Source organism: Alternaria alternata, assembly GCF_001642055.1.
Source record: "Alternaria alternata strain SRC1lrK2f unplaced genomic scaffold CC77scaffold_5, whole genome shotgun sequence".
Taxonomy (NCBI): domain Eukaryota; kingdom Fungi; phylum Ascomycota; class Dothideomycetes; order Pleosporales; family Pleosporaceae; genus Alternaria; species Alternaria alternata.
The window spans coordinates 1,047,260-1,070,653 of record NW_017306194.1 but is presented as its reverse complement, the minus strand read 5'-3'; the positions used below and the strand labels follow the sequence as shown (position 1 = coordinate 1,070,653).

The window sequence follows — 23,394 nt, the reverse complement described above, 5'->3', positions numbered from 1 at the left end:
GATGGTGTTGAGATGGATGTAGATGAGGATGTATGATTTAGGTTGGTAGACTTGACGTCTCCGGATATGCTAGATGGAGTTGACGATAGCATCGTATCCAATGAAGTACGTACCTCAATACCACGATCATGAACTTACAAATACCAGTGACATTCTATATAACCCCCAGTCTATAGCACCCAGCACGCACATTCCCGTAAACAACGCATGCACGTTCCCTTCGATCAACCAAAAAGGAAAAGGTAGAGAAAAAAGAGAAAAGAGATTGGACATGCCATGATTTGAACATGGATCCCTCACATGACCCACACAGGTGTTTGTAGTTCGTTACTCCTGTGCTCACACGTCGACCTCGGTAGATCGCAGAACCGGTGCTGGTGGCAAGTTCACACAGCATGTCCGATTGGTGGTTATTGGGTGCGAGTGCCTTACCATTAGGCTACACGTCCTAGCATTTTTGTATGACTAAGTGTAGATTATCGAGACATATCTACTCGGGTTTTCGGGAGGTGGTTGTCTGAATCAGAGGGGTGTTTTTACCCATCGCGGTTGCTATGTTGAGAGCAAACATGGCAATCGCTGTCACACCGCTATCTTCTTCATCGCCATTGAAGGCTTTCTGTACGATGTCACCAACGTACCAGGACGTGCAACTCGCGAGTGCAGCAGCCATGAGCAGTGCATCGAAGATGTATATCGGCCATTCGTGTGTCAAGAGATATCCCTGGTCTGCTTTCGGTCAGTTGAAATTAACAGATAGGCAAGGAATACACTCACCACCCGTGACGTACTCAGCAACGCGGAATATGTTTCGTACTGTTACCAAACCACTAACAATGTACAGCGTGACCATGTACTTCTGCCAGTTGAACATCTTAACTGTTCCAATTTCCAACCTCTCAGCCTTCCCGGCTCTCAGGTGGAAAATAGCGGCAACAACCAAGAAGAACCCAAACACGATGAGTTGTATGACCAAACCAGCAAGTATGATGTACTTGCCCAGATTCTTTGTCGACTGCGAAGCATCAGTCTTCACCAGAAAACTAGCGCCTGCCGCTTGCACCAGGAAACACAATATATCGCCACCGAGAAAGATCTTTGTCAGCCACGTCGGCCGGATGATGGAGGCTTTGGTGTGTCCAGATGCGAGCACGAGGCGGCCCATGAACATGTAGATTGTTGCTGCAAAGAGTATGGGTGCGAGTAGGATGAGCATGGTTTGGACGATGTACGCGTTCTTTGAGGAGGGATGCGAGTGGCCGTATGCACGGGCTGCGTAGCCTAAAGACTCAACTTGGGAGGTGTCAGTCAAGTTCTTGTAATTGCTGACAATAGACTGTGCATTCTCCTCTGGGCTATTGCAAAAGGAGGAGCAACTTACAGACGGCGCCAATGACGAGGGGCACAGCGAACCACGTCTTGGTCTTGGACAATTTTACAAAATGTATCAGAAGTAGGATTAAAAAAATCACCATGCTGAAAATGGCCGCGGGCTTTGAAGGGGAGTATGGATAGAGAGATGATTCGTGGTCTACCATTGTAGTCGTAGATAATGCTTGAGGTTTAGGGGAGTATGTAAGAAATACTGTGAAGGAAAGCCGGTAAGTTGTTCGATGAGGAATAGAAGTTGCTCGTGGAGGATCTAGGGTTGCGGGTGGGGAGCGTGAAACTGATGCATCTAGTGTCTGCTATATTATCTGTAAGGAGCAGATTGGTATATATACATTTCGAGCCAAGGACTATACGAAAGAACGAGAATTATGCGCAGATTTTGAGGCTTAGACAGGACCAGAGTATGAGTGTATTCAAGCCATGGGTGGCTGAGTAGATTAGCGTGTGAAACAAAATTGTAATGGTGGTAGGGAATGCCAAGGCTGTATGCCCCTGAGGCTGAACTGGGAGACAATAGGTCAACAGGAACGAATAAACGAGAATGTATCAAACTATCTCATTCTCGTTTTCATGTATGTGTGCTTCATGAGATACCAAGTGAGAAGAAGCCGCGATTATTTATCCATTAAACGCCTTCTAGCCTATGATATTCTATGTCGTCGTATCTACAACCCATGTATTCTTGCTTGCTTGTAACACCATTGCATGATTCCATTCCAGCGGCTATCACAGCCATTGAGCTGGGAAGAAAGTTCCTCCACAATTCTCCGGCCAGCATACTTTGACCACCATATATCCTCCAGAATAACACTGAGTGTACCCCAGCATGCCAATATTACCAAAGCTGCAGTTTCTCCCAATTCAGCTTTCTGAAAGAAAATAGGCTCCACCAACACCAACCAAGAGATGACCGAACGCCCATTGTTATTAGCGTATGACTTCTCCAGTTGCTCTAGTGTAGTACGGAAGAATGGGGTCTCACTATCGTCAAGATCGATATTCGCCAGTATAGCATCAGTCAACTCCCGCATCTGGTCCGCCGAGAACGAATGGCCTTCCTCGATTCGTAGTACAGTAGGGCTGTCGGTAATTCGTTTAAGCTCACTTTTTTCAGCCCAGACGCGGTGCCCTTTAACCATGTCCATCAAGCATAGCGCGTACGTCCTGATACGCTTTACTATTTCGACTATTGGTTCCAACTGCTCGCCCGGAGTTGCAGGTGTCAGAGCTGCAACCAGTGTGGCCACTGTGTGGAGAGAAGTCATGAGGCAAACAGGATCGAAGCTCTCTTCCGAAATCTTGACGAGCGACTGTGTTTCGTTGAACTCGGTTATACTTCGATTTTGGTAGTGGAGGGCGGCGGCGACATGCTCGTGTACAGCGCTGGCCTCTGATGCATTGCTCGCGCTGTGCAGGGACGTAAATGCGAGAACGATATCCATTAGATAAGTGTGTTGCAGAGCTTGCTCAACTGTGTAGTCGCGAAAGAGCTCCATGTTGCGAGGACCAGAAGTACGATATGTGACTGTGGACCATTGGTGCATGAGTTGCATTTCTCTCATCCGGGTGGCATTGTAAGTGACCAGTCGTAAGGAAGAGCCGCGGTATGTATTGTGCAGTGGACACAATGGGGATGTGATCGACGGAGGCGATGATGATGATGATGAAGAGGAGGAGGAGGATGTGGATGATGCTGATGATGACCTTGCTGTGGTTGAGGATGTCTTGGCCAAATTCCTAGATCCAGTAGTCGCAACAGTTGGGTTTTGGTAGATGCATCGATCTTGTCGTTGAGCACACGCTCCACATGTTGGTGTAGCTTCGTCACATTTGACACGCCGTCGCTTGCACGTGTCGCATCCAGCCCTGGACTTCCTATGGTATCGCTTTATTGGCTTTCGGGCAGGCTCTCGAGGTTCGCGCATGATGCACCTCTATCAATGGATGAAGTTGCGTTTGTAAACATGCAGGGCTTGAGGTCGTTTGTGAGTGCACCAGCATGATTTAGACCTTGAGATGTACGACGGGGGCAGAGTTGATTGCGCCAGAAGCTTAATTTGGTAGAGTGACGCTAAGTTTGCCGATCAAGTGGCTGAGGGTACTCGTTTACTCGTTCAGCGGAACCGAAGAACTCCATGTTCCGTGCCGACACTAGCGAAGTAGACGTACTCAATCCAGATGCAAGGGTACTAGCCAATATGCCGCGTAACTGAACTCGACAAAAGAAGCAAACAACTCTCTGCATTGCCACTCGCTGGTTATCTGTTGACTCGTTCGCTTGTCCGCCTTGATGTACAATGGTCTCTGCCACGTCGATAATACAACCTAAGAGAAGAAGATATGACATTACAGACCCGAAGCCTTTTGCGACCCCCCTTGAACATATTGTCATATAAACGATGTTCTCGCAGCCATCACCTAGGGCTGTGTGCATGTAAGAGCGAATCAACCCTTGCGTCGAGCACCAAACGCATCTCTAGCACTGGCTCTATCCTCTCATCTATACGATGCATTTAGCTTCAGGTATGTCAAGTTCAATTGCCTGGCCGTAACCTATTGGACTTGATCTCAGCTTCTGAAAGCACCCGCAACAGGCGCATCGGCTTGTTCGAGCCTCCAACAGCCCTATCTTCACGGCACTACGGTTACAAACTCTACGGCAAAGCTCAAGACGTAACGGACACTAGCAAGCTCGCCGATCCCAGTTGAACAACTTGTGCCGCTTCTTGGTTTCTCACCTTATAACATCTGCTACCATCGTGTAGAGATGACCTGTAACCGTCCTGGTCAGAACGATACGGCCAATCTTTAAGTATGGCTACCGGAAGACTGGAATGGACGCTTCTAAGGTGTGGGAGGCGGTGGTTGGCACGCTGGTGTTGTTGACCAGCTCTGTTTTCCAGCCATCGTTGATGGATATGCGGCAGCTTCCACTAACGGTGGCCACAATGCGATCGAAGTCACCGGTACTCCCTGGGCGTTTTGATCTCCGGGTAAGGTCGATCTGGTTGCTCTGCAGAGTTTCGGCTCTGTCACCATTTCAGTTGGAGAAGTTGCCGGTAGTTCGTTCTGTGCTGAAAGCGAGGAGTGGCTGACTTTCAACGTAGTTGGTTAGGACGCGCTCAAGGCGATAGACAGGGCATGATGTTGGCTCAACGCTATCCGGAAGCATTCGATGATTGTAACTGCAGCTCCTGCGTTGAACTCCAACCCCCTTTTTTGCAAGCTTGTCTCATGCTCAGCCTGTCATGTACACCCTGGGCGAATACCCTCTCCATTGCGGATTCGAAGCAGTTACGGCCGTAGCAATTGGCGCTTGTGATGCCTTAAACGGCGTTGAGAATTCCATTTATATCCATTTGAGAGTTGTGTTGTTTTGATCCGCTCGCCGTCGTCGGTCAGCTCGCCAACTGCCGTGATAAAAGCTCTAACTTGATCTCTAACGCAGCAGCGGTCGTTGCAAGCTGGAGGCCTCATGTAACAAAGCCGAACACACGTTTTCTTTGTACCACAGCGCTTCTCACTGTCGTGTATACTGTTAACTGGTTGCTACAGAATGTTATGAATACGCCTGAACGCAGGCTCTTTAAGTCGCAATCCTGATAAAGCTCACAAAGAACCGGCGTTTAGAAGAATGTACACCGTGGATGCTGCGCTCTCTTAGCACGCATCCGCTGGTGCTGGCTCGATGGGGATATCCATCATGAACGCGCGCAGTATGTCTGACATCTGCGTCTGATGGATGTCCAAAAGTAGGTTCGTGTCGGAGCTGGACGTCGAGGGTAGAGAGGCTGCATGTGCGCACAGCTGCCATCGACCTCCGTGTGGCTGGCTCCAGCCCGAGGCCGACACCCACCCAAAACCGTTTCATGTTGCGAGGCCTCCATCAATACACCATCGTTCTACCTGACAGACGACACGCGCAAGTCTGATGATTCGAGCTTATATGAGGTGCAATGTGCGATGCCTCGCAGTGTGGCTATGCTGTCATAGTGAGATATAGAAAGGCTGGCGGATATGCCGCGGAAGCCTCGTGGCGAGATCACCGAAATCACCGACCCGCGCTTGACAAAAGACCGGCCATCACTCATTCAGCTACCTACAACAGTTCCAGAATCTGGAAACATCGCATACTACTGATACTACGCAGCAGACTCAGTGACGATTACATTGCTTGTATCTTCCGTTCAATATGGTTGAGCAACCAAGTATTCAATGTGCAGACACAGATGGCAACGGACCAGCAAAACGTCGTCGGAGGCCCGCACTATCTTGCGTCGAGTGTCGTATGCGCAAGGTAAAATGCGATCGAGAGAAGCCTTGTGGAGCATGCACCAGAATCAAATCGGCAACCTGCACTTTTAGACCTACGCGCCCGGGAATTCGGTCAGAAAGGAGCGAAAGGTCACCCGAAGATGATACCTCGACAGGCCACAGCAACGACCAGGACCAAGGACATCCGGCTCGGTCTTCTCCCCAGCCGCCCACACCGTCCAATGACTTTGACGCGATGATCAATCGCTACGTGGCACCTGGGCTTCTCGGAGAACGTGGTGGCAAGCTGAAGCCTTTGCCTGCCGATAGACCGCCTTTCAACTTGAACTCACACCCAGATACTACACAAGCCTCCGTCATCAGTAGCTTGTTGGATCGGATCCACGGCTTGGAAGAGCAGCTGGCGAGTGCTACTTTGAATGAGCAAGCGAGAAGTGGTACATTGCCGAGACAGGAAAGCTCAGATGCCACAAGCGGTCAGTTTGTAAAGTCGAAGTTTTACGGTCAGAGTCATTGGATCAACGCTATAGACCCTGTAAGTGAGCCTTGCCTGAGATCTTTATACATGTATACTTGCGCCGGACTTCACTAACGTACGCCAACCAGTACGATGCTCTTGGTGCTGCGAATACTACGATCAACGAAAACACAAACAGGAAAGAGGTGTATGTGATTGTGCGTAAGCTTTGCTTGAAAGAGAAGTCATCTAATTTTGACGTCTAGGAACAAGTCGACCGAACTATATGCTACCGTCTCAGAAGTGAAACGAATGGCTCGCATCATCAAGGCCTCGCGCATGTCACAGCCTTCAATATCACCAGAATTACAGGCATGCATCCCACCCAGGGAGATCAGCGATGCGCTTGTTGACTGTTACCTGCGCACATTCGAGGGCGTCTTTCGTGTCTTGCACGTTCCTTCTTTCAAGAAGATATACGACGCCTATTGGCTAGGCACTATGCCTGCAAAGCCTTCCATCGTTCATAAGTTTCTACTGGTATGCGCAATTGGCGTGCCATTCTACACTGGACCAGAGCAGGCCAAGCTCCGCGTCTCGGCCGTGAAATGGATCCAGGCTGCAGCAGAGTGGCAAAGTGCTCCTCATGCGAAGTCGCGTCTCAACATGATAGGATTGCAAATACAGATTCTTATTCTAATCGCACGCCAAGTTTGTAATGTCGATGGCGACCACATCTGGATACCTGCAGGCACACTGTTACGAACGGCCATGCATCTTGGTTTGCATCGCGATCCATCTCATTTCCCCAAAATCAGCGTCTATCATGGTGAGATGCGACGCAGGCTCTGGGCAACCGTCTTGGAGATTACTGCGCAAAGTAGCCTGGATATGGGCATGCCACCCATGGTCTCTATCAACGACTACGATACTAAGCCGCCGTCTAACATCAACGATGAAGACATGGGTGAAGGCATTGAGGCGCCTTTGGATGCGAAACCAGAAACTGTTTTCACCGACAGTAGCATCCAAATTGGTTTTACACGGACTCTTCCTGTAAGGTTAGAGATCATCAAGCTGATCAACAATCTACGCTTTGATCTATCGTACGATGACGTACTGCGCGTCGGCAGCGAGCTAACCAGCGCCTGTCGCAAGGGGATGATATTCTTCAAAGCCGCATTAGCTGCGGGACACAACATCACGCCTTTCCAGATAAAAATGTGCGACACCCTAGTCCGACGCTTCGTCCTCTGTCTTCACCGCCCATACTTCTCAAAAGCATTCAGAAACCCACGCTATCACTACTCAAGAAAGATATGTTTGGACACCTCGTTAGCAATCTACGCGCCGGCGACGGACAACGCGCCTGATGAAGAAGACGATTGGACACGTATGACACATCGATGTGTCGGCTTCTTTAAGTCATTCTTCCTCTACGGCATGTCAACCGTATATTACGAGCTTACTTCGCAAATCAATGAGAGACTAGAAGATGCAGCGCTCTTTGCTCCCATGGTTTCCGCACGAACACCAACATCTTCCTCCACAGGGTTGTCATCATTACCGGCACAGTATCAGCCTCTACGTGAAGTCCTGGAATCATCACGCCGCTTAGGGATAGCCCGGATTCATAATGGCGAAACGAACGCAAAGGGTGTCGTTTTCATAAATTGTGCCCTAGCACGCATCGACGCTTTAATATCTGGCAACGACCCCGACGCAGCTGTCCTTGAAGCAGCAAAAACTTCTACCAGCGAAACGAGTCGGATACTGGCTGAAGTATATCGAGAAGAGCACGGCGAAGAGATTGATCTAGGTCTTTCGAGCGGATGTTTCAATGGAAGAGAACACGGCCGTGGCGAAGGCGCTGATGACATCACTGGGAAGCATCTTCCTACTGGTACTGAAGTCCAGAGCGGCTTCAGCAATGTTGCAGACTTCCCCTCTTTCGACGGCACGATGGAGGGAATGAATATGCTGGACGCCGATCTAGGAGATATGAACATGGGTGTGGATGTTGACATTAATGCCTACATGCAAGGACAGCCTATGGACATAGGGAATGGCTTCCATTTCGGAAGGAGCCCCGAGTGGTTTTATGATCTTAATGGGTGGGCTGGGACAGGCAATCCCGGGAACCTTGGGTACGGTGTTTGACGCCCGTACCATACGATCAAAACCTATAAGGCTGCAGACCTTAATTCCGATACTCATCCGATGTCCAACCGCACCCGATAACAATCATGTCTGACACCACTCGGGTTACTCTAAGAAAAACGGCCCAAATGTCCAGAAACAGGATGGTTGATTGCAGCCAATACCTCTTTCTATAGTTGCAATCCTGAGGATCCGATACCCGGCTTCCCAGCTTTTGCTATCATCGTGAAAACGGTGCACATCACAGGCTCTTGCATAGGCTCTCCTAGGGAGATCAAGGAAACGTTACAGTTTATTGCAGATCGGTCTTAAGCCTCGATTGAAGCTCATCACGATGAAAAAGGCAAGCCGCGTCATTGTGGAGTTCGCAGAGGGTAAACAACGACACAGATTCATACTCACAAACGAGAAACACACCAAGCAAAAGAAGATGAGATGAGGAAGATGCTGAGTATATGTAGCAGAAGTTGCCAGAATGCAAATATAGTTTTTTTTTATAATCCTCCTTGGGTGTGGATTTCGTTCGAAGATGCGTAAAGGACACTGTCGTGCTGGGGACTATATAGTATCACACTTATGGCTCGATATTGAGTTACAAGCGACTGTCGAGGTCAATCGAAAGACAAACTTCAAACTTCGTGAGCCGGAAGAGACACGCGCCCACGTGGGCGCTAAACATGGCACGCCTTACCATAGCGGGGTTGGTTTGGTCTTGGAAGCTCCATCAATGTCTTCCTGCAACTTGAATGAACTAACGAACAACATAGCGATATCCCCTTGTACATCGCAGCAGGTCTCACCGTGCTTCCATCCATCAGAATGTCACCCATCTCGCGCATGGCTCGTCTCCTTCTCATCTTACATGCGTTCGTCAACATAGTCTTCGGCATCTACCCCTTCGTCAACCCCGGAGAATACGCTGCCATCACTGGCGTAGAAGGTCCAGACAAGACCTTGCAATCGATTGGTAAGTCGGAATAATCAATCTTCATTTTCCGCCTCGAATACCCGCATACATTCGCAGATACCCAACCATCATACTTCAAGCTCAGACTAACAACGTGACAAAGGTCTGGGTGGAATAGCAGTCGGCTGGTACCAACTCATCTTCACCCTCCAAGGCAACCGTCGCATGATTGCTTCTACGATCCCGATGAGATTGGGCTTTGCCGCAGTCATGTATAGTTGGGAGAAGCAGCCTGTGATGATTTACGAGCTTATTGTTGTGTGGTTTTGTTTACTCGGGGTGTTTGCTTAGAATAAGGAAACCACAGAGGAAGATCGAGAGAGAATAGAAAGAGGTGAACGAGATGGTAATCAGGATCTGTGAAGTTCGAATGGGACGTAAGAGCTACTTCATTGTCGATCTATGCTATCTATTCGCGAACAACCCCAAGCTAGACATGAAGACAATTCTTGAATAAGAATGCTACGTAACCCCTTGTCCCTTCTCAACTCCATTTCACACTCCCTCCAGCTTTGCCATCCAGCCCCCATCCGCCATACGTATCTACAAAGCCTTCTCTAGTAAGATACTCCTTGTGTTCCTCGCTTCTCCACGCCAGCGCTGTACCCAACTTCCAACTCGTATCCATCTTATCGACTACCAGTTCCACAAGTTGCAGGTTCTGCGGTTGCTTGAGTTGTGGTTTCTCTAAGATGGCTGCTAACTCTGACTGAGTAGTTGCGCGATGGTAAGAGGATTGCGGGTCCGGATGGCGGTACAGAGGGAGGAGGTGAGAGTAGTTGTGGGGAACAATGTCGTTGTATGCTGTCAAGGATGTCAGTTGATGTTGGATCTACTATTCTCTGGGTAGAGCCGAAAAACGAATGGTAGATAGGGGAGAGGAAAGAAAAGTCTGACCTTGTTGAGCGCCCCAAATCAACCTCTCAACTGTATATCCATCATTATTAATGACAAATACGATAGTCTTACACTTCGCCTTAATCATAGTACCAATCTCCTGGATCGTCAGAGCCATACTTCCATCTCCTGTTATCAAAATCGTCCGTCCTTCTCCTTCTCTTCCGGCCGGTTGACTCTTAGCTTTGCTTTCTACCTCTCTTCGCGCAATTCCTACGCCCAGCGTAGCTGCAGTAGCGAAGCCGATACTACCGTAGTAGATCTGTGTGACTAGTCTGATATCTGCGGGGAACGTAATGTCGCAGATGCCGAAGTTGGAAGTTCCAGTTTCGCTGACTATAGCGTCGCCGGGACGGATGAAGGATTGGATGGCGGGCCAGAGTTGGGATTGGGTTAGATGGGCTGACTTTGCGTCGAGTGGTGTGCGGGGTGGTGGAAGCTGTGGGTTTGGGATTTTATGCTGCGGTGTTGATGGTAGGGCGGCAGTAAGAGCTACAAGGAGGGACTTTATGGCTGTGTTAGGGTAGGACTTGCCCTTGACCTGGGTGTCTGTCAGTAACTAGCGTCAGACGTGTTGTGCTGGATACTTACGATAACGTCGTGCGGATTGATGTGAATCGTACTACTCTCATCCAACTGTCTTGAGAACCCAGCCGAGTTCGTATCAGCAGGTATGTACCCTAGGGTAACCACCAAGTCTGCTTGTTTCGCTGCTTCTTTGACGCCCGGAGAACTGACTTCGCCATTCCAGACCCCCACAAAGTTCTCTTCTGTCTCGTCGACAACGCCTTTACCCATGGTCGCCGAGAAAAAAGGAACATTGAGTTTGCGGACTAGCTGCGCAGTCTCCTGGGCAGCATTGAAGCGTTGGACGAGAGCATCTACTAGTATTGTCGGATATTTGGCTTGCGTAACTGCATCCGTGATAGCCTTAACCGCTTCATCCTGTGTCTTCTCGTCAACGTGCGGCTCAAGATTGATCGGTGTTTCCAACAGCGCAGCATCCACCATCTCAGCACTCAAATCCAGTGGCATGAAAATATACACCGGCCCACTCTTGATAACACACTCCCTCAGCACCCTGTCAATCTCTTTCGGAGCATCTGCGACATCCCAGAGTTCTGCAGCAGCAAATCTCAGCCCCTCGCTAGCCTTGTTGTACATTTGATGATTTGGCTTATTGCCGATGCTGTGATGGATCATCATATTGCCTTTCTGCATCGCCCGTGTAGTCTGGCCAACGACATGGACGACTTTGACATGCTCACTCATGCTACCTGCGATGCCGTTCAGAGCCGATAGTTCACCGACACCGTGTGTGGTCACGAGACATCCGGGCGTGTTCTTGATACGAGCGTATCCGTCGGCGGCGTAAGCTGCATTCAGCTCGTTTTGATTAGTAACGAAAGACAGGCCTGGGGTGAGGTAGATGGAATCGAGGAACTGGAGATTGAAATCGCCGGGTACTCCGAATATTGTGTCGACGCCAACTTGGTGGATGCGTTCCCACATGTAGCGTCCGAGGGTGATCTTGCCATGGCCTGCCATGATGAGCTATCTCCTAACTCTTTCTCCTTGTAACTGTTGCAGGTTTTGTGAGAGTATTTAAAGTTGGTATTGGTCGTTACTATCTGGATCTGTTAGTTGTGTTGTTCTAATATGCCGTGATCCCTGCAAGGCGTAGTAGCGATAAGCTTACTGTGTGCTGCTGCCAGGATTCTGAATGATATCAACCTGTAAAGTAAGCAAGGTTTAGAGAAAGTTCAAGGATAATGCAGAAGATGGACGCTAAACATCATAAGATTCACATGATGTTAGCCTCTGTCTAGGGCGTGCGACGCGTGTAAGGCGTTGTATGACAACCGCGGTTCGGTTGGAGACGGTTAGCTACAATGCGGGGGATCGGCCTAACATCGGAATGATAGCGGAAACAGGTGGCTGCGGTATTGGAGAGCAAAATAATCAGAGCTTTGGGAACAAAATATTAGGAGTAGTTGAAGAGTTTCTGGATTTGGGTTTAGGTCTTTGACAATTACGCGCTTTCTTCTGTCGTCCCTGCAACCGAGTGCTTCTTAGCATCCTCGAAGCTTGCCATCTTGAAATCATATGGCAGCTCAAAGTCCGCTTGCGGATCTCCCTCGAAAGGTTTGAAATCTACAAGAAGAGAGTCTTTGACTGCAAAGACAGCGTCGTCGTCGATGTACTTGCTCGTTCGGTCGAAGATTTGGGTAACAATAGGTTTGTAACCGGGTGCAGTAAGCTAAGATACGTTAGAATAACAGGTCGCAGGCTGCTACTATGGAATTTGACATACCAGAAAGTGTATATGAGCCGGTCTGAATGGGTGTCTATCCAACGCCTTCAAGATCTCGCCTGCAGGGCCATCAAAAGGTATGGGATAGGGCACCGGCCTCAAACAATAGAAGCTATACTTCCCATCCTTGCCTGTTGTGAATCTGCCTCTGAGATTCATCTCTGGCTGGTCTGGATCCTGTTGTTCGTACAGTCCGTTCGGTGCCGTATGCCATACGTCCACCACCGCGCCCTCGATAGGCTGACCTGTTTTGAAGTCTGTGACGGTGCCATGCATAAATGTCCGGTCACCTTGCTCATTTATCTCCTTGGACACGATACAGGAGCCCATAGGCAGCTTCGGAGCGTTCTGCCGATAGAAGGGGCCTAGGATAGCGGTTGAGGTGGGTTCGTCAACGGCGGTGGAAGCAAGCTTATAGGTAATTTCGTCGACGAGAGACTCGAGGCCGAGAATATCGCACAGCAATTGGCCTTCATTGCGTTTGGAATCCGACATGCGACCTGCTGCATTCATCTGAACATTGTTTAGCATGCCGAGCATCCTATTTCTCAGAGACCTAAGCACAGAAGGCTTTCCAACGTACCAACTCGACTCCTGTCATCCACTCATCGACGGTGAGCTCATTCTCCCTCGCAAAATCATGAAGATGCCGTATCAATCCTGCTGTAAGTTGCCTGACTCTTGGTGTAGCCTTTGGTCCCGTCGCATTGATGACTGCTTGTGTGAAGTTCGGATTGAACTTGTGTTCCTTGCTATCCGATACCGCGGACGGGTGTTGAGCTTGGGAAGCTGGTGTTCCTGTAGACATGACGTATCTCCGTAGTATAGGTTGTGAACGTTGCGGTTCTGTCTTTGATGCAACAAGGATTTCCCTTCTTCTACGCAACACGATTGCGACTGGACCTTATATACACTGTACAACGAGAATAGTTCGTATTCCAGCAATCACGAAAGGACGTTAGCAATACAATCAAAACCCGGCATCCGGCAGCATATCGGCGAATTTGAACACACCAGTACAAGCCAGGTGCGCATAACTTCAGGGTCTATTGCTGGCCTACGCTTTCGCGACGTGAGATGGCGGGGCTGTGGAGCGAAGGGTGTAAATGGCACGAACGGAAGCTGTTGTCGGTGGAAGCAACCCGACGAAGGGTGCGCCATCCGATACTGGGATCCCTGAGCCGACCAATAGGGAAAGATGCTATGTAAGATCGGTGATGAGCACGTACGAAGCAATCAGCAGTTGTTGGCGGATGTGCTGGCTACGCCGCATGTCTATCAGGGCAATGGGCACAAAAGAATGCTCGTGCATATCATAGTTCTCTGGTGAAGGAATTGAATTGGTCGATTCGTGACCTTGATCGCTGTAAATGCTACAATATCGCAAGGGCAAGTTAAACTATGCAGAAGAAATCCAACGCCAATTTTCAGGTTCCGACAACAAGACAAGACGCTCAGTCGCTGTCATCGTCGACCCTGGCACGCTTGGCTGACCTGCCCTCAGGCTCTTGGATGCCGTAACGTTTCTCGCCTGTCTTCTCACCTTTTTCACCTTTTTCTCCACGAACCTCATCAATCATCTGGTTGATGTTGAATGGGTCATCAGTATCCTTCTCAAATTCCACAGGTCCGTCCCGAGCTTCTTGCAGATCGGCACCCTTGAATCCCTCCTTGGCCTTTCCGAGGACTTCGAACTTGTTTGTCTTTGTGATCCTATCGTATGTCTGTCCTTCATCCTCCCCATCGTCCTGTTGTACACTAGGGCGGTAGATGCTGCTAATGGCATCCTGAGCCGCAAAGAGAGGCTTGTCGTAATGGTTGTCCTCGTTGAAACCAGCGTTGAATCCGCTGGATTGGTTGAACAGTCGCGAGTCGTACATCGACTCTCCGCTCTGCGTAGGTTTTGCCAGACCAAGTGCAACCTTCTCAGAGATGTCACGATTCTGCTCCCGGGCGAGCATCTGGATCTTGCGCTCAGTACCCATCTTTGACTGACGAAGTTCACGCTGGAAGTCCTCGCGCCGCTCTTTACGAGCATCCATTCGCTTCCGCACTGCCTCCTCCTCTGAATCTGTGTCCGAATCGCTTTGTGATCGTCGTCGGGAGACGTTGGCACGCTCTGCTCGTGCCTGTTTCGCAAGGTCCCGTAGGCGCTCTTCCTCCTTTAGTTTCGCCTTCTCTGCTAGTTTTTGCTGCATGATAGCACGCTGTTTGACCTCCTCTCGTGCATGCCTGTCTGCAGCCTGCAACGCTTCGCCAAATTGAGCGAACTTATCGTTGATCGTGATATCTTGGAGACCCCGACCATCGGCTGCCAGACGTTTGTCTAGTGGTACAGTATAACCCTTGGGGTTCTTCCAGTTACTGATCGGGGGTGGAATCTTCCATAGCTCTTGGTCTTCGGCAGTCAGCTTTCGAGGCGGCGAGTGGAGGACGGGTGGAGGAGGCGATGGCGGTCCGCGGGGGATTCGCTTGTGCTTGAATTTGGGTGGTTCCATGGGGTCGATTTGTCTTTGCTGGATCTTGATAATGCGCGTTTGGCCTTGCGCCTGGCCGTGCTGCGCAGTGGGCGTATAACGAACGAACGTGGGTTCGTCGTTCTTTCGTCCTTGTACGTTCTTTGGCTTTTGTGCGGCTGTCTGCCCTTGAACTAGTGCCATCAATGCCTGCTCAGTCTTCTCCTTGGTCGCTTGGACAACGTCGGCGGAGGGACGCGACAAGTCCAGCTCGCCGGCGTCTGCCTGTTGGCGCAAGGGGATAAGGTCCTTGAAGCTTGCTTGTACAATCCTTGAATCGCCGTGTCCGCGTCGCGCAATCTCATCGTATTTGGTCTTGCCCTCGCCGTCGACCCTTCTTACAAGAGCATTCGATGTGGATGGTGTGCCCTTCTTTCCCATGTCCAGTGGGTATTGCGCGACTAGTACTTCGGGGAACGCGCCTCCATCGCCAAAGTCTAGATATGGAGTCAGTGCATGTCTCGCGTGCATCTCGTCTGTCCAAGCCTTACCTTCAGGCGCGCGGGGTCTCCAGTGCTGCCTCTGACCGTAGGGCGGCGGACCCTTCTTCGCTACGACTTGCGCTTCATATTGCTCTGCGGTTAATACGCGCGTGCTGTTGGTGAGCTCCTCCTCTTCGCCCGAGTACTGCGGCTTCGGCAGCGACTTGGATAGTGCTGCGACAGACATGGTCGGTTTACTCGCTAGAACGGTCTGCAAGGCGATGAATGTTGGATATCGTGATCCGTGTTTGGTCGTGGTGGTGGTCGATGGACAAGATTATTTCATCAGACTTTCGGCGTTCTGGTTCAGCCACCGCCGAGATCACGTGAAGAGACGCCACAACGCCACAACCAGTGAACGAGGCGCAACTGGCAACTGGCACTAGCATGTGCGCAAATACGTTGAACCTACCGTTTATCGATTTTGTGTACACGATAAGCGAGCTAAACTCTGTCTTGGGTCGCGAAATTGCAGTGTCCTGGGAAGGTTCTCCCGCTGATGCCGCTTTCATTTTCACGACTCAAGCTACGGCGATTCTTACTTGTGACTGACATGGATCAAAGTCCCCGTCCCAACTCGCTTATAGCGCCATTGACCAGGATGGCGAATGCAGGAACAGTCGCTCTGAGCACAGTATTTCTGCAGTCTTTATCTTTTGCGGGAAAAGTGTGGAAAGTTGGAGATGGGGACCTGCTAAGGTCCAAGCAGCGGTGTGCGTTCACCGGACGAGATGTCCACACAGCATGCTTTTTAGGATAAATGCCCACAATGGGAAGATAATAATCGCGCAGGTGGACGTAGGGCCTTGCTTACCAGGAATTCTAATCAGAGCAGGGTGCCACGTCTCGTGTGTTTGTGCAGAGCACTCTTTGGCAATCATGGTCCATGGCAGAGATAGGGCAGAGCATGTGATGGCAGATATAGGTGCTAGGCTATATTTCTAGTTAGCTGCGCATCATACCGTTGCTAAGAGACGGTTCGGAAGCTCGTCATTCGTTCCAGAAAGGACTGTGACATCTCGTGCAGAGTGGCCCGGCACCCTAGCAACGAATGGGCCATGGTCAAGATGCTAGGGATCCCCAGCGTCGCAGCATCAATCCTCTGAACTTTGAAGAGAGCATGCGCAATATACGACGGCTTGCGCGCGGACTGTGGGTCACAAAAGCAGCCATGACGGGCTGAGTATTCTGAAACGTTGTCCGTCATCCCTGTCTGGTGTGCCAGCGCAGGCCTGCAGCTATGCCGACCCATTCTCGGAAATCATCTGGAGGAGCCTCACAACACACCACGCAAAGGCGCAATTCGACTTCCCAGCAGACGCCGCCCAAGCCGCCCAAGCATCTGCGCAACAATACCGCTCCCGAGCCGCCGACGCTCTTGCGCCTGCCATCTGTGAGCTCGACCACCTCCGCCCGACGACCCCCAGCCTCGCATAGTGGCCATGGCATAGATAATTCGCGCGGCCCTCCTGTCACCTTGGTTACACGCAGTCGAAGTTCGCAAAACCCCGCCGACTTTGCCTATGCGCAGCAGCAACAATTCATCCACTCAGGCCTGGTTTCCCCCACTAGCTCCCACCACTCGAGCAGCAGACGACGCGGGGAGGACGAGCTGGGGACCTCTAGTGAAGCCCCGCGACCACCACCACAACAAACAAGCGCAGCAGACCCTGGCACTGGGAATCTCCCCAGACCCCGCCCGCCCCGAAGAGCCTCTACCAGCAGTTCGAGGCCGCCCCCACCGCGACGCATGGCCAGCTCAACCGACGAGTCGTCCGAATACGACTCTGGCCCCCGCAGCCGAATGGAAGACTACCACGCGGCGCATAGCGGGAGAGGTGCGCCTGCGCCTGCCACTCCAGGAGCAGATGGAGAGAAGGAGGACCTGTTTCTAAACATTGCCGCAGACAGCGCGCCCAAGCCCCAGCGCCCAGCAGAGTCCGCAGCAGCGCGCGTCGATCGATTGAAGGTGAGCGCCCTAGTCCGCGCAGACAACATGTACGAGCGCATAGAGTTCAGCAAGAGAACGCTGTATCCGGCGAATGCACCTGCTGCTTATACGCCATCCGTACCTACACGCGTTCACTGCCTCCATGCGCAATATGCCGTCTCCTCCATGCCCTTTGTCTCTTCACAAGCTGTATCCATGCAAGACCCTGGTGCTAACTACAACAGTCACGAGTGGCCCGAGTCAACAACCGGCAGTCGCTCCCCTCTGCGCTGCAGTCGCCCTCGCCCGTGCAGTCGACCTCAGTGACACCAACAACAACAACAAGCCGCATACCCTCCGCTGTTGCCCTGGAAGCCAGGTCGAGCGGCATACGTCGGTCATCGCTTTTGCCTACTCCCTCCAGATACGAGCGATCCCCAAACTCGCCTGCGCCTGACGCAATACGAACCCGGGATCTCAACCACAAAGCCTCCTTCACCTCATCACGAAGAGACGCAGAGCTCTCCCCACGCGACTTCCTAGCCCAGTTCTCAAACTCGTCCAGACGACCATCTCAGCCTGAGGTGCAACACACGCCGCCAAGTCGCACCCCAGCATACCCTTACAGGCCGTCAAACCTGTCACACGAGCCACGGACGCCCCAAGTGGAGACGTCGTTTGAGGCTGGTTCACGCGCCGATGGTACCGAGTCGCATGGCTCTACAGGGCCTGCTGCGTCTGTGTGGGACGAACTGGACGAGTTGAAATCCAGGATACGGAAGATCGAGATGGGCGGCAAGATACCATCGACATCAGGCGCCATCGTGAATCAAGCTTCGGCTTCGGCTTCGGCCGATCGTCCACGAACAGCCAATACTTCAGCTACGACAGTGTCCTCTTCACCAAACCAGCAGCGCAAATCGAACCCGTCACCCTCTGAGTCGACAGTGGGCAGTAATACACCTAACAACAGCAAGACACACCCTCTGCTGCGGGACGCTCTCAGCAAAGCTAGGCAGCATGTCTCTCCAGCTGTGTACCGCACACTGGAATCAACCGCGACAGAAGCACTTGCGTTAGCGGAGATGAGCGGCAGTGCGGGACCGCAGGGCACACTCCATTCTGCTAGCTCCATCATCAACGGCTCTGTAGTGTCGGATCGCCAGGTCCGTCGCAAAGCCGACAACCTCTGCCGTAGTCTTACAGAGCTCTGTATAGCTCTATGTGACACCAAAACTGGTCTTGCCAGTCCAGCCTTCCGATCAAATACAGCCACAATATCACGCAGGCCAAGCGTACAATTCAATGGCGATTCGCCGACAATCCGACAAAGCATCGAACCCGAAAGCAACACATTGACTGGCGTCAGCCCTAGCAGAGCCATGTCACGCATCGAGGCTCGAAGGACCAGTATGCTTATTCCTGAACCCAATGGCAGCCAAAGAGGAAATAGCCAAGAACCGTACGACGACAGACACACTCCGTCGCGCATGCAGCGGGCAGGCACAAGCTTCCACCAGACACGCAACAGCGTGGATGAGGAAGATGAGGACCCAATATTTCGTGCGCCATCCCGTGCAATGACCTCCATCGATTTTAGAGCCCGTCATGGTGGTCAGAGTCAAGCAGACAACAAAAATCGATTCAGCAGACAGTACACATCTCGCGAGCCAATGCCTGACCTACAACCTTCACCTGCGCTCCAAACTACCGCTAGTTTGCGTCGGCCTAGTGTCTCAAGTAGTACGCCCTCGAATGAGCATAGTCTACTATTCCGGGACGGTCAGAGCCGCTACGGTCACAACTTAGGTCGTGAAGGCTCGCCAGCCAACTATGAGAAGACCTTGACAGGGGGTTTACGACCACGAGCGCAATTGAATGTTGCCCGCAATCCGAACAACAGACACTCAGTGGGCGGTGTGTCGGATATCGGGCGTAGCGTGAGCTTAGGCAGGCGACTGAGGGGAACAAGTATCGGAGAGTGAGCAAGATGTAGCTCTCGACTTCCTTGAGCTTGTGTTGACGTTTTGCGTTACCCTATTAGCTTATCCAGCCTCCTCGTTGACCGGCGTGTAGTCACGCCGCGACTGACGTATCTGAGGCCAGATTCGCCATGGGCATACCAGCAGCGGCGCATCACACAAAGCCGAACAACAAACAAGACCTAGAATCAGACGCTCATAGGAGCATACTGGGAACGAACATGTGCAGTCAGCCTCGCGAGGCATGCTACGTCTAGGCGATTCACCATTGTGAAGTTTCAAAAACATTGTGAGAGAAAACTGTTCTCATGACTTGCATTTTTTTGCCATCAAGGGCCAACTGCGGAAGCATTTGTTATCAGCGTTTCAGCACGTAAAAGGACAGCGTGTGAGCGCAGGATCGATCACCGTTCATCTCATGATCTCGAATTTCTTCCTTATTTTCCTTTCTTTAGTTCATATACCAACACCAGATCGTTTTCCTTGCTTTCCTCTCTCTTCAAAACATAGGTATTGAGACTCTGTGTACATAGCATCTACCAAAACAGCCTTTCTTCTGTGTAGATCGAACGTGGATGAACTACAAATAATTCGCCGAACAAAAGCTAACAACTCTTGAAGATCACACGTCATTGCCATCGCAAACTTTGTGAAGAACATGTGACGAGCAAGCTCTCACGCATGCTTTGACGTTACTCTTAAAACCAGGTTCTTACCACTCAGTCGCTCTCTCAGGACCAAGCAACCTCACAATATCGCGGCACAGCAGTCATAGATCTTGGGAACATGGACTTTCTGTTCGCACACCAGCTTTTCGAAGACTTCTGCTACTGGCCCTGATCCGCATGTTGAGTCATATCCTACTACGGACATCGTACAGATGGGATCACTACCGCATTGCCGATTGGTGATTGCTCATTTGATGAGTAGCTTCCAAGGGTCCTTGTGGGTCGTCATGTGATGTTAACCATTCACAAGGGCCTTGTACCTGCCGTATAGAGATATGTGCGCTGTTGCCTTATATTACCGACATAGCCTAGTCTAGCGAAACCGTGGCTCAGACATACTGAATTTCCACGCTGAAATTCATGAAAAGCGGTGCGTAGGTTGATAAAGAGCGTAATCTTCCTTTCAACACTGTCACTCACTATCCTCGCTAAGTGCTCACCGTCCATGCAACAGCAGTGTGAAACAACGACATTTCCTGCGTTGAAGCAAACTACTTTCTGAAAGCGCACCAGCCCACATTCACTCTTTCAGACGCTTTTGGGTTCTGGCTATGACGCAGTTGCACTCGCATCCTACTTCGAGTTCCTCTCACGTACCTAGTTCTTCACGACCAAGATATACCACGACAACAGCACCTCTCTCCCACCCCACCACTCACATTTCGCGCCCAAACAACGCAAATCCGCACCCAAACTCAGTTTCAACTACAGCAAACTCGCGATCAAGCGCATCCCTAATTGCTCCAGTGCTTGAGCAAGCAGTGATTGTTACTTCGCGGCCACTTGCAGGCTCTCACATCGCGCAGGTCGCCACAACTTCCGACCTTATATACTCTACAGTTTCAACCAGCAACGTCGGATCCAGGAAACGAAGCCACGACATCATGGTGGAGCAAAATGAGGTTTCTGACGAGCGCATGCCTGCGCAGGTCACTGCGCAGGTCGCGCTTACTTCATCGGAGCAGTCTGTCCCACATCCAAGCTCTTCTTCCCCGTCACAATTAACTGCCGGATCGCAATCACTTGTACCTACTGCCGTGCCCATATCCACGAGCCAGCCTGACTCTGATTCATGTTTGAATTCATCTGCGGTCGATGTTGATTTCTCTCAGGGCGCGGAGCCACATATCGAGTCAAAACGACTGGCATCTCCACCGGTTCAGAGTGACTCCACGACGGATCTGCAACTTCTGGGTGATACGCACAAGCGTTCGCGATCACAAGAGGAGAAACACACTGGTTCTGCCATGCCCATAACTCCATCCTTCCTTGATGATTTCGGCAACGAGGTAAGTACGACGCCTCCGCTGTTGGAGCAGATAGCAACACCAAGATCATCACCAGATGGATCCGCTGGACCACCTACCCCGTCAACTGCAGCTCCGTCCTCTGATCGGACGCCCTCTGCTCTGCAGATCTTCGAGTCTCGTAGCAACCAAGCAAGACAGGAGCATTTTAGACGGACTAAGATTTTCCACAAGACGCGTTGTCCGATGATGTGTCAGACAAAGAGGATGCTCGTGTTTGCCTCCCGTGGATTCGAACGTGGAAGTCTACCTACGAGGCAGACAAAGCCTCCTCTGTTGAAGCGGCGTCACAGCATTGATGTGAACACTACCGAGAACTGGGAGACACAAAAATTTGCTTGCTGGCTACATTCTCATATGAAGGTAGACGATTTGCTGCCACTGCTTCATATTTCTGCGTGGCCGACTAACATTGTACAGCAAGATCGTCTTTGGCCACAGACCTCAGAGACAGAAATTCCCTACGTTGAGTTAACGCAGTATTCACTTCCTGATCCCCGTCGATATGCTGCCTTTGTTCCAGTGTTCTATACTGAGATTCCTCACAACACTGAAAATTTCCTTGAGCTCGGGGACGTCACCTTAAAAAACGACGCCTTTCACTATATCGGCGCTACGTGCTACTCCTTGTCTGGTATGGAAGTCTGGATGCGTGGCGAGAGTCTGGATATGGCTCTTGAAGTACTCCGCCGTGATGAAGATTGCGACACTTACGGTATCGACATTGCCAATTCCACTGTGGCCCAGATCTGCTGTTTCGCCTCAAACGGTATAGATGGCCCTTCAGGAGAATACGACCAGTATAGGACACGTTACAACAACAAGAACTGGATCATCGTTATTTGCAACGATGGCATGGGTGGTATCGAGAACGATGGAACCAGCGGATCACATTGGTCTATGGTGGCCATGGACAGGATCTCGAAGAATGCGTACTACTACGACTCGTTGTGGGTTGATCGGCACGAATACCAGACCTTGGGTCACAACATCTCCCTCGGTATGCTCAACATCCTCGGCGAAGACATTTCTCTATGGACCTACCTCATACAGCTCGAGTGCCCCGATCAGAACTTTGACAACTTGTTCAAACAGGATGGAGGTGCCTGCGGACCCTTTGTGTACAAGATGACGCAAATCTTGATCAGATATATCAAAAGTCAGCAATCATTGGGTGTGGAACGATTGAGTCTGGCTGTAAACCATGCATGGGTGACGCAGGTGTTCTCACCGCAATTCCATTCGGGTGTTGTCCGCCGCGAGATGCAGGACAGTATCCTTCGTTGGCACCATATCACCCGAGCCGCGGCGTTCGCAGACCGTCACGACTACCAGGCTATCCAAGATACAGATGCTATTCTGGATGACGGGCCAGTCGTCTCGTTCGAGATCCCGCCGAAGCCACGGCTTCCGGTTCTGCGTCGAACTCGCTACACTAATAAGCTCTCAAGGTCACACCATATCAGGCGTGGCTGCTCCAGCGGTACCAACTACCATGACCCCATCGATTTGGACGATAGCGACGAAAACTGGACCATGGGTAACAGCAGCGACAACAGTACTGCAGGATCCTCAAGTGGTGGTACCGTAATCACTGGACATGAAGTTCTCTGGGAAGACGCAGGCGTCGATACAGCTATGGACGACGAAAAGCTCTTTCCTGTCCTCGACAGCGGTATTCAGCTTATTGAAGCAACTGATGACGTCCAAGACGAACATACGCCTGTTCGTCTGCAGAGAGTCGTCAACCCAACGGAGCCTGTCGACGCGGAGGAAGGACCTAGTGTGACCAGGCTTGATTGAGAGCCTAACAACGTTTCTAGGAGCAATATCTGATCTTGATCACATGATAACAGGCGTTCATCTTGACGATACCTTAATAGCTAGGTTTCAATTTCACCGCCGCGCTCGGAACGATTAGGTTTGTACCAAGACTCACGCACTGAACAACTGATCACGCAACTCGCCGACGAAACAGACAGCGTTT

At 51.0% G+C, this 23,394-nt stretch overlaps 11 protein-coding genes and 1 pseudogene across 12 annotated transcripts; 4 read left to right on the top strand and 8 right to left on the bottom strand.

The window, feature by feature from the left end:
- Positions 1-266: 266 nt before the first annotated feature.
- On the bottom strand, positions 267-449 carry CC77DRAFT_t21 (annotated as a pseudogene). Its single transcript has one exon. The product of its transcript is annotated as a tRNA-OTHER (tRNA).
- Positions 450-490: 41 nt separating this feature from the next.
- CC77DRAFT_1048253 (RTA1-domain-containing protein) lies at positions 491-1,598 on the bottom strand (the record flags this gene model as incomplete). Its single annotated transcript, XM_018527523.1, has 3 exons — positions 1,382-1,598; positions 778-1,293; positions 491-729 (listed from the first exon to the last, which is right to left on the bottom strand). The coding sequence occupies exons 1-3, from the start codon at positions 1,536-1,538 to the stop codon at positions 491-493; spliced, it is 912 nt and encodes a 303-aa protein (XP_018388777.1). The 5' UTR covers positions 1,539-1,598.
- A 405-nt stretch (positions 1,599-2,003) lies between these two features.
- Positions 2,004-3,458, bottom strand: CC77DRAFT_1048252 (hypothetical protein). The gene has a single exon (XM_018527522.1). The coding sequence runs from the start codon at positions 3,315-3,317 to the stop codon at positions 2,058-2,060; it is 1,260 nt and encodes a 419-aa protein (XP_018388776.1). The 5' UTR covers positions 3,318-3,458; the 3' UTR covers positions 2,004-2,057.
- Positions 3,459-4,586: 1,128 nt separating this feature from the next.
- Positions 4,587-5,423, bottom strand: CC77DRAFT_711743 (hypothetical protein). Its single transcript, XM_018532862.1, has 2 exons — positions 5,006-5,423; positions 4,587-4,941 (listed from the first exon to the last, which is right to left on the bottom strand). Exons 1-2 carry the CDS (start codon positions 5,261-5,263, stop codon positions 4,687-4,689), a joined length of 513 nt encoding a protein of 170 aa, XP_018388775.1. The 5' UTR covers positions 5,264-5,423; the 3' UTR covers positions 4,587-4,686.
- Position 5,424: 1 nt separating this feature from the next.
- Positions 5,425-8,779, top strand: CC77DRAFT_711652 (hypothetical protein). Its single transcript, XM_018532860.1, has 3 exons — positions 5,425-6,202; positions 6,274-6,332; positions 6,391-8,779. The coding sequence occupies exons 1-3, from the start codon at positions 5,585-5,587 to the stop codon at positions 8,282-8,284; spliced, it is 2,571 nt and encodes an 856-aa protein (XP_018388774.1). The 5' UTR covers positions 5,425-5,584; the 3' UTR covers positions 8,285-8,779.
- A 240-nt stretch (positions 8,780-9,019) lies between these two features.
- CC77DRAFT_1018184 (hypothetical protein) lies at positions 9,020-9,732 on the top strand. The gene is made up of 2 exons (XM_018524571.1): positions 9,020-9,251; positions 9,355-9,732. The coding sequence occupies exons 1-2, from the start codon at positions 9,104-9,106 to the stop codon at positions 9,540-9,542; spliced, it is 336 nt and encodes a 111-aa protein (XP_018388773.1). The 5' UTR covers positions 9,020-9,103; the 3' UTR covers positions 9,543-9,732.
- Positions 9,623-11,841, bottom strand: CC77DRAFT_1018183 (pyruvate decarboxylase). Its single transcript, XM_018524570.1, has 3 exons — positions 10,740-11,841; positions 10,149-10,689; positions 9,623-10,055 (listed from the first exon to the last, which is right to left on the bottom strand). Exons 1-3 carry the CDS (start codon positions 11,694-11,696, stop codon positions 9,736-9,738), a joined length of 1,818 nt encoding a protein of 605 aa, XP_018388772.1. The 5' UTR covers positions 11,697-11,841; the 3' UTR covers positions 9,623-9,735.
- Positions 11,842-11,974: 133 nt separating this feature from the next.
- CC77DRAFT_711675 (aromatic compound dioxygenase) lies at positions 11,975-13,419 on the bottom strand. The gene is made up of 3 exons (XM_018532861.1): positions 13,046-13,419; positions 12,463-12,975; positions 11,975-12,408 (listed from the first exon to the last, which is right to left on the bottom strand). The coding sequence occupies exons 1-3, from the start codon at positions 13,268-13,270 to the stop codon at positions 12,181-12,183; spliced, it is 966 nt and encodes a 321-aa protein (XP_018388771.1). The 5' UTR covers positions 13,271-13,419; the 3' UTR covers positions 11,975-12,180.
- Positions 13,420-13,783: 364 nt separating this feature from the next.
- On the bottom strand, positions 13,784-15,916 carry CC77DRAFT_1038844 (hypothetical protein). Its single transcript, XM_018527134.1, has 2 exons — positions 15,470-15,916; positions 13,784-15,415 (listed from the first exon to the last, which is right to left on the bottom strand). Exons 1-2 carry the CDS (start codon positions 15,645-15,647, stop codon positions 13,917-13,919), a joined length of 1,677 nt encoding a protein of 558 aa, XP_018388770.1. The 5' UTR covers positions 15,648-15,916; the 3' UTR covers positions 13,784-13,916.
- A 209-nt stretch (positions 15,917-16,125) lies between these two features.
- Positions 16,126-16,355, bottom strand: CC77DRAFT_1018180 (hypothetical protein). The gene has a single exon (XM_018524569.1). It carries the CDS (start codon positions 16,339-16,341, stop codon positions 16,180-16,182), a length of 162 nt encoding a protein of 53 aa, XP_018388769.1. The 5' UTR covers positions 16,342-16,355; the 3' UTR covers positions 16,126-16,179.
- Positions 16,356-16,700: 345 nt separating this feature from the next.
- CC77DRAFT_930625 (hypothetical protein) lies at positions 16,701-19,375 on the top strand (the record flags this gene model as incomplete). Its single annotated transcript, XM_018534172.1, has 2 exons — positions 16,701-17,429; positions 17,636-19,375. The coding sequence occupies 2 exons, from the start codon at positions 16,701-16,703 to the stop codon at positions 19,373-19,375; spliced, it is 2,469 nt and encodes an 822-aa protein (XP_018388768.1).
- A 2,408-nt stretch (positions 19,376-21,783) lies between these two features.
- On the top strand, positions 21,784-22,785 carry CC77DRAFT_1018178 (hypothetical protein). Its single transcript, XM_018524568.1, has 2 exons — positions 21,784-22,546; positions 22,639-22,785. The coding sequence occupies exons 1-2, from the start codon at positions 22,077-22,079 to the stop codon at positions 22,772-22,774; spliced, it is 606 nt and encodes a 201-aa protein (XP_018388767.1). The 5' UTR covers positions 21,784-22,076; the 3' UTR covers positions 22,775-22,785.
- Positions 22,786-23,394: the final 609 nt, after the last annotated feature.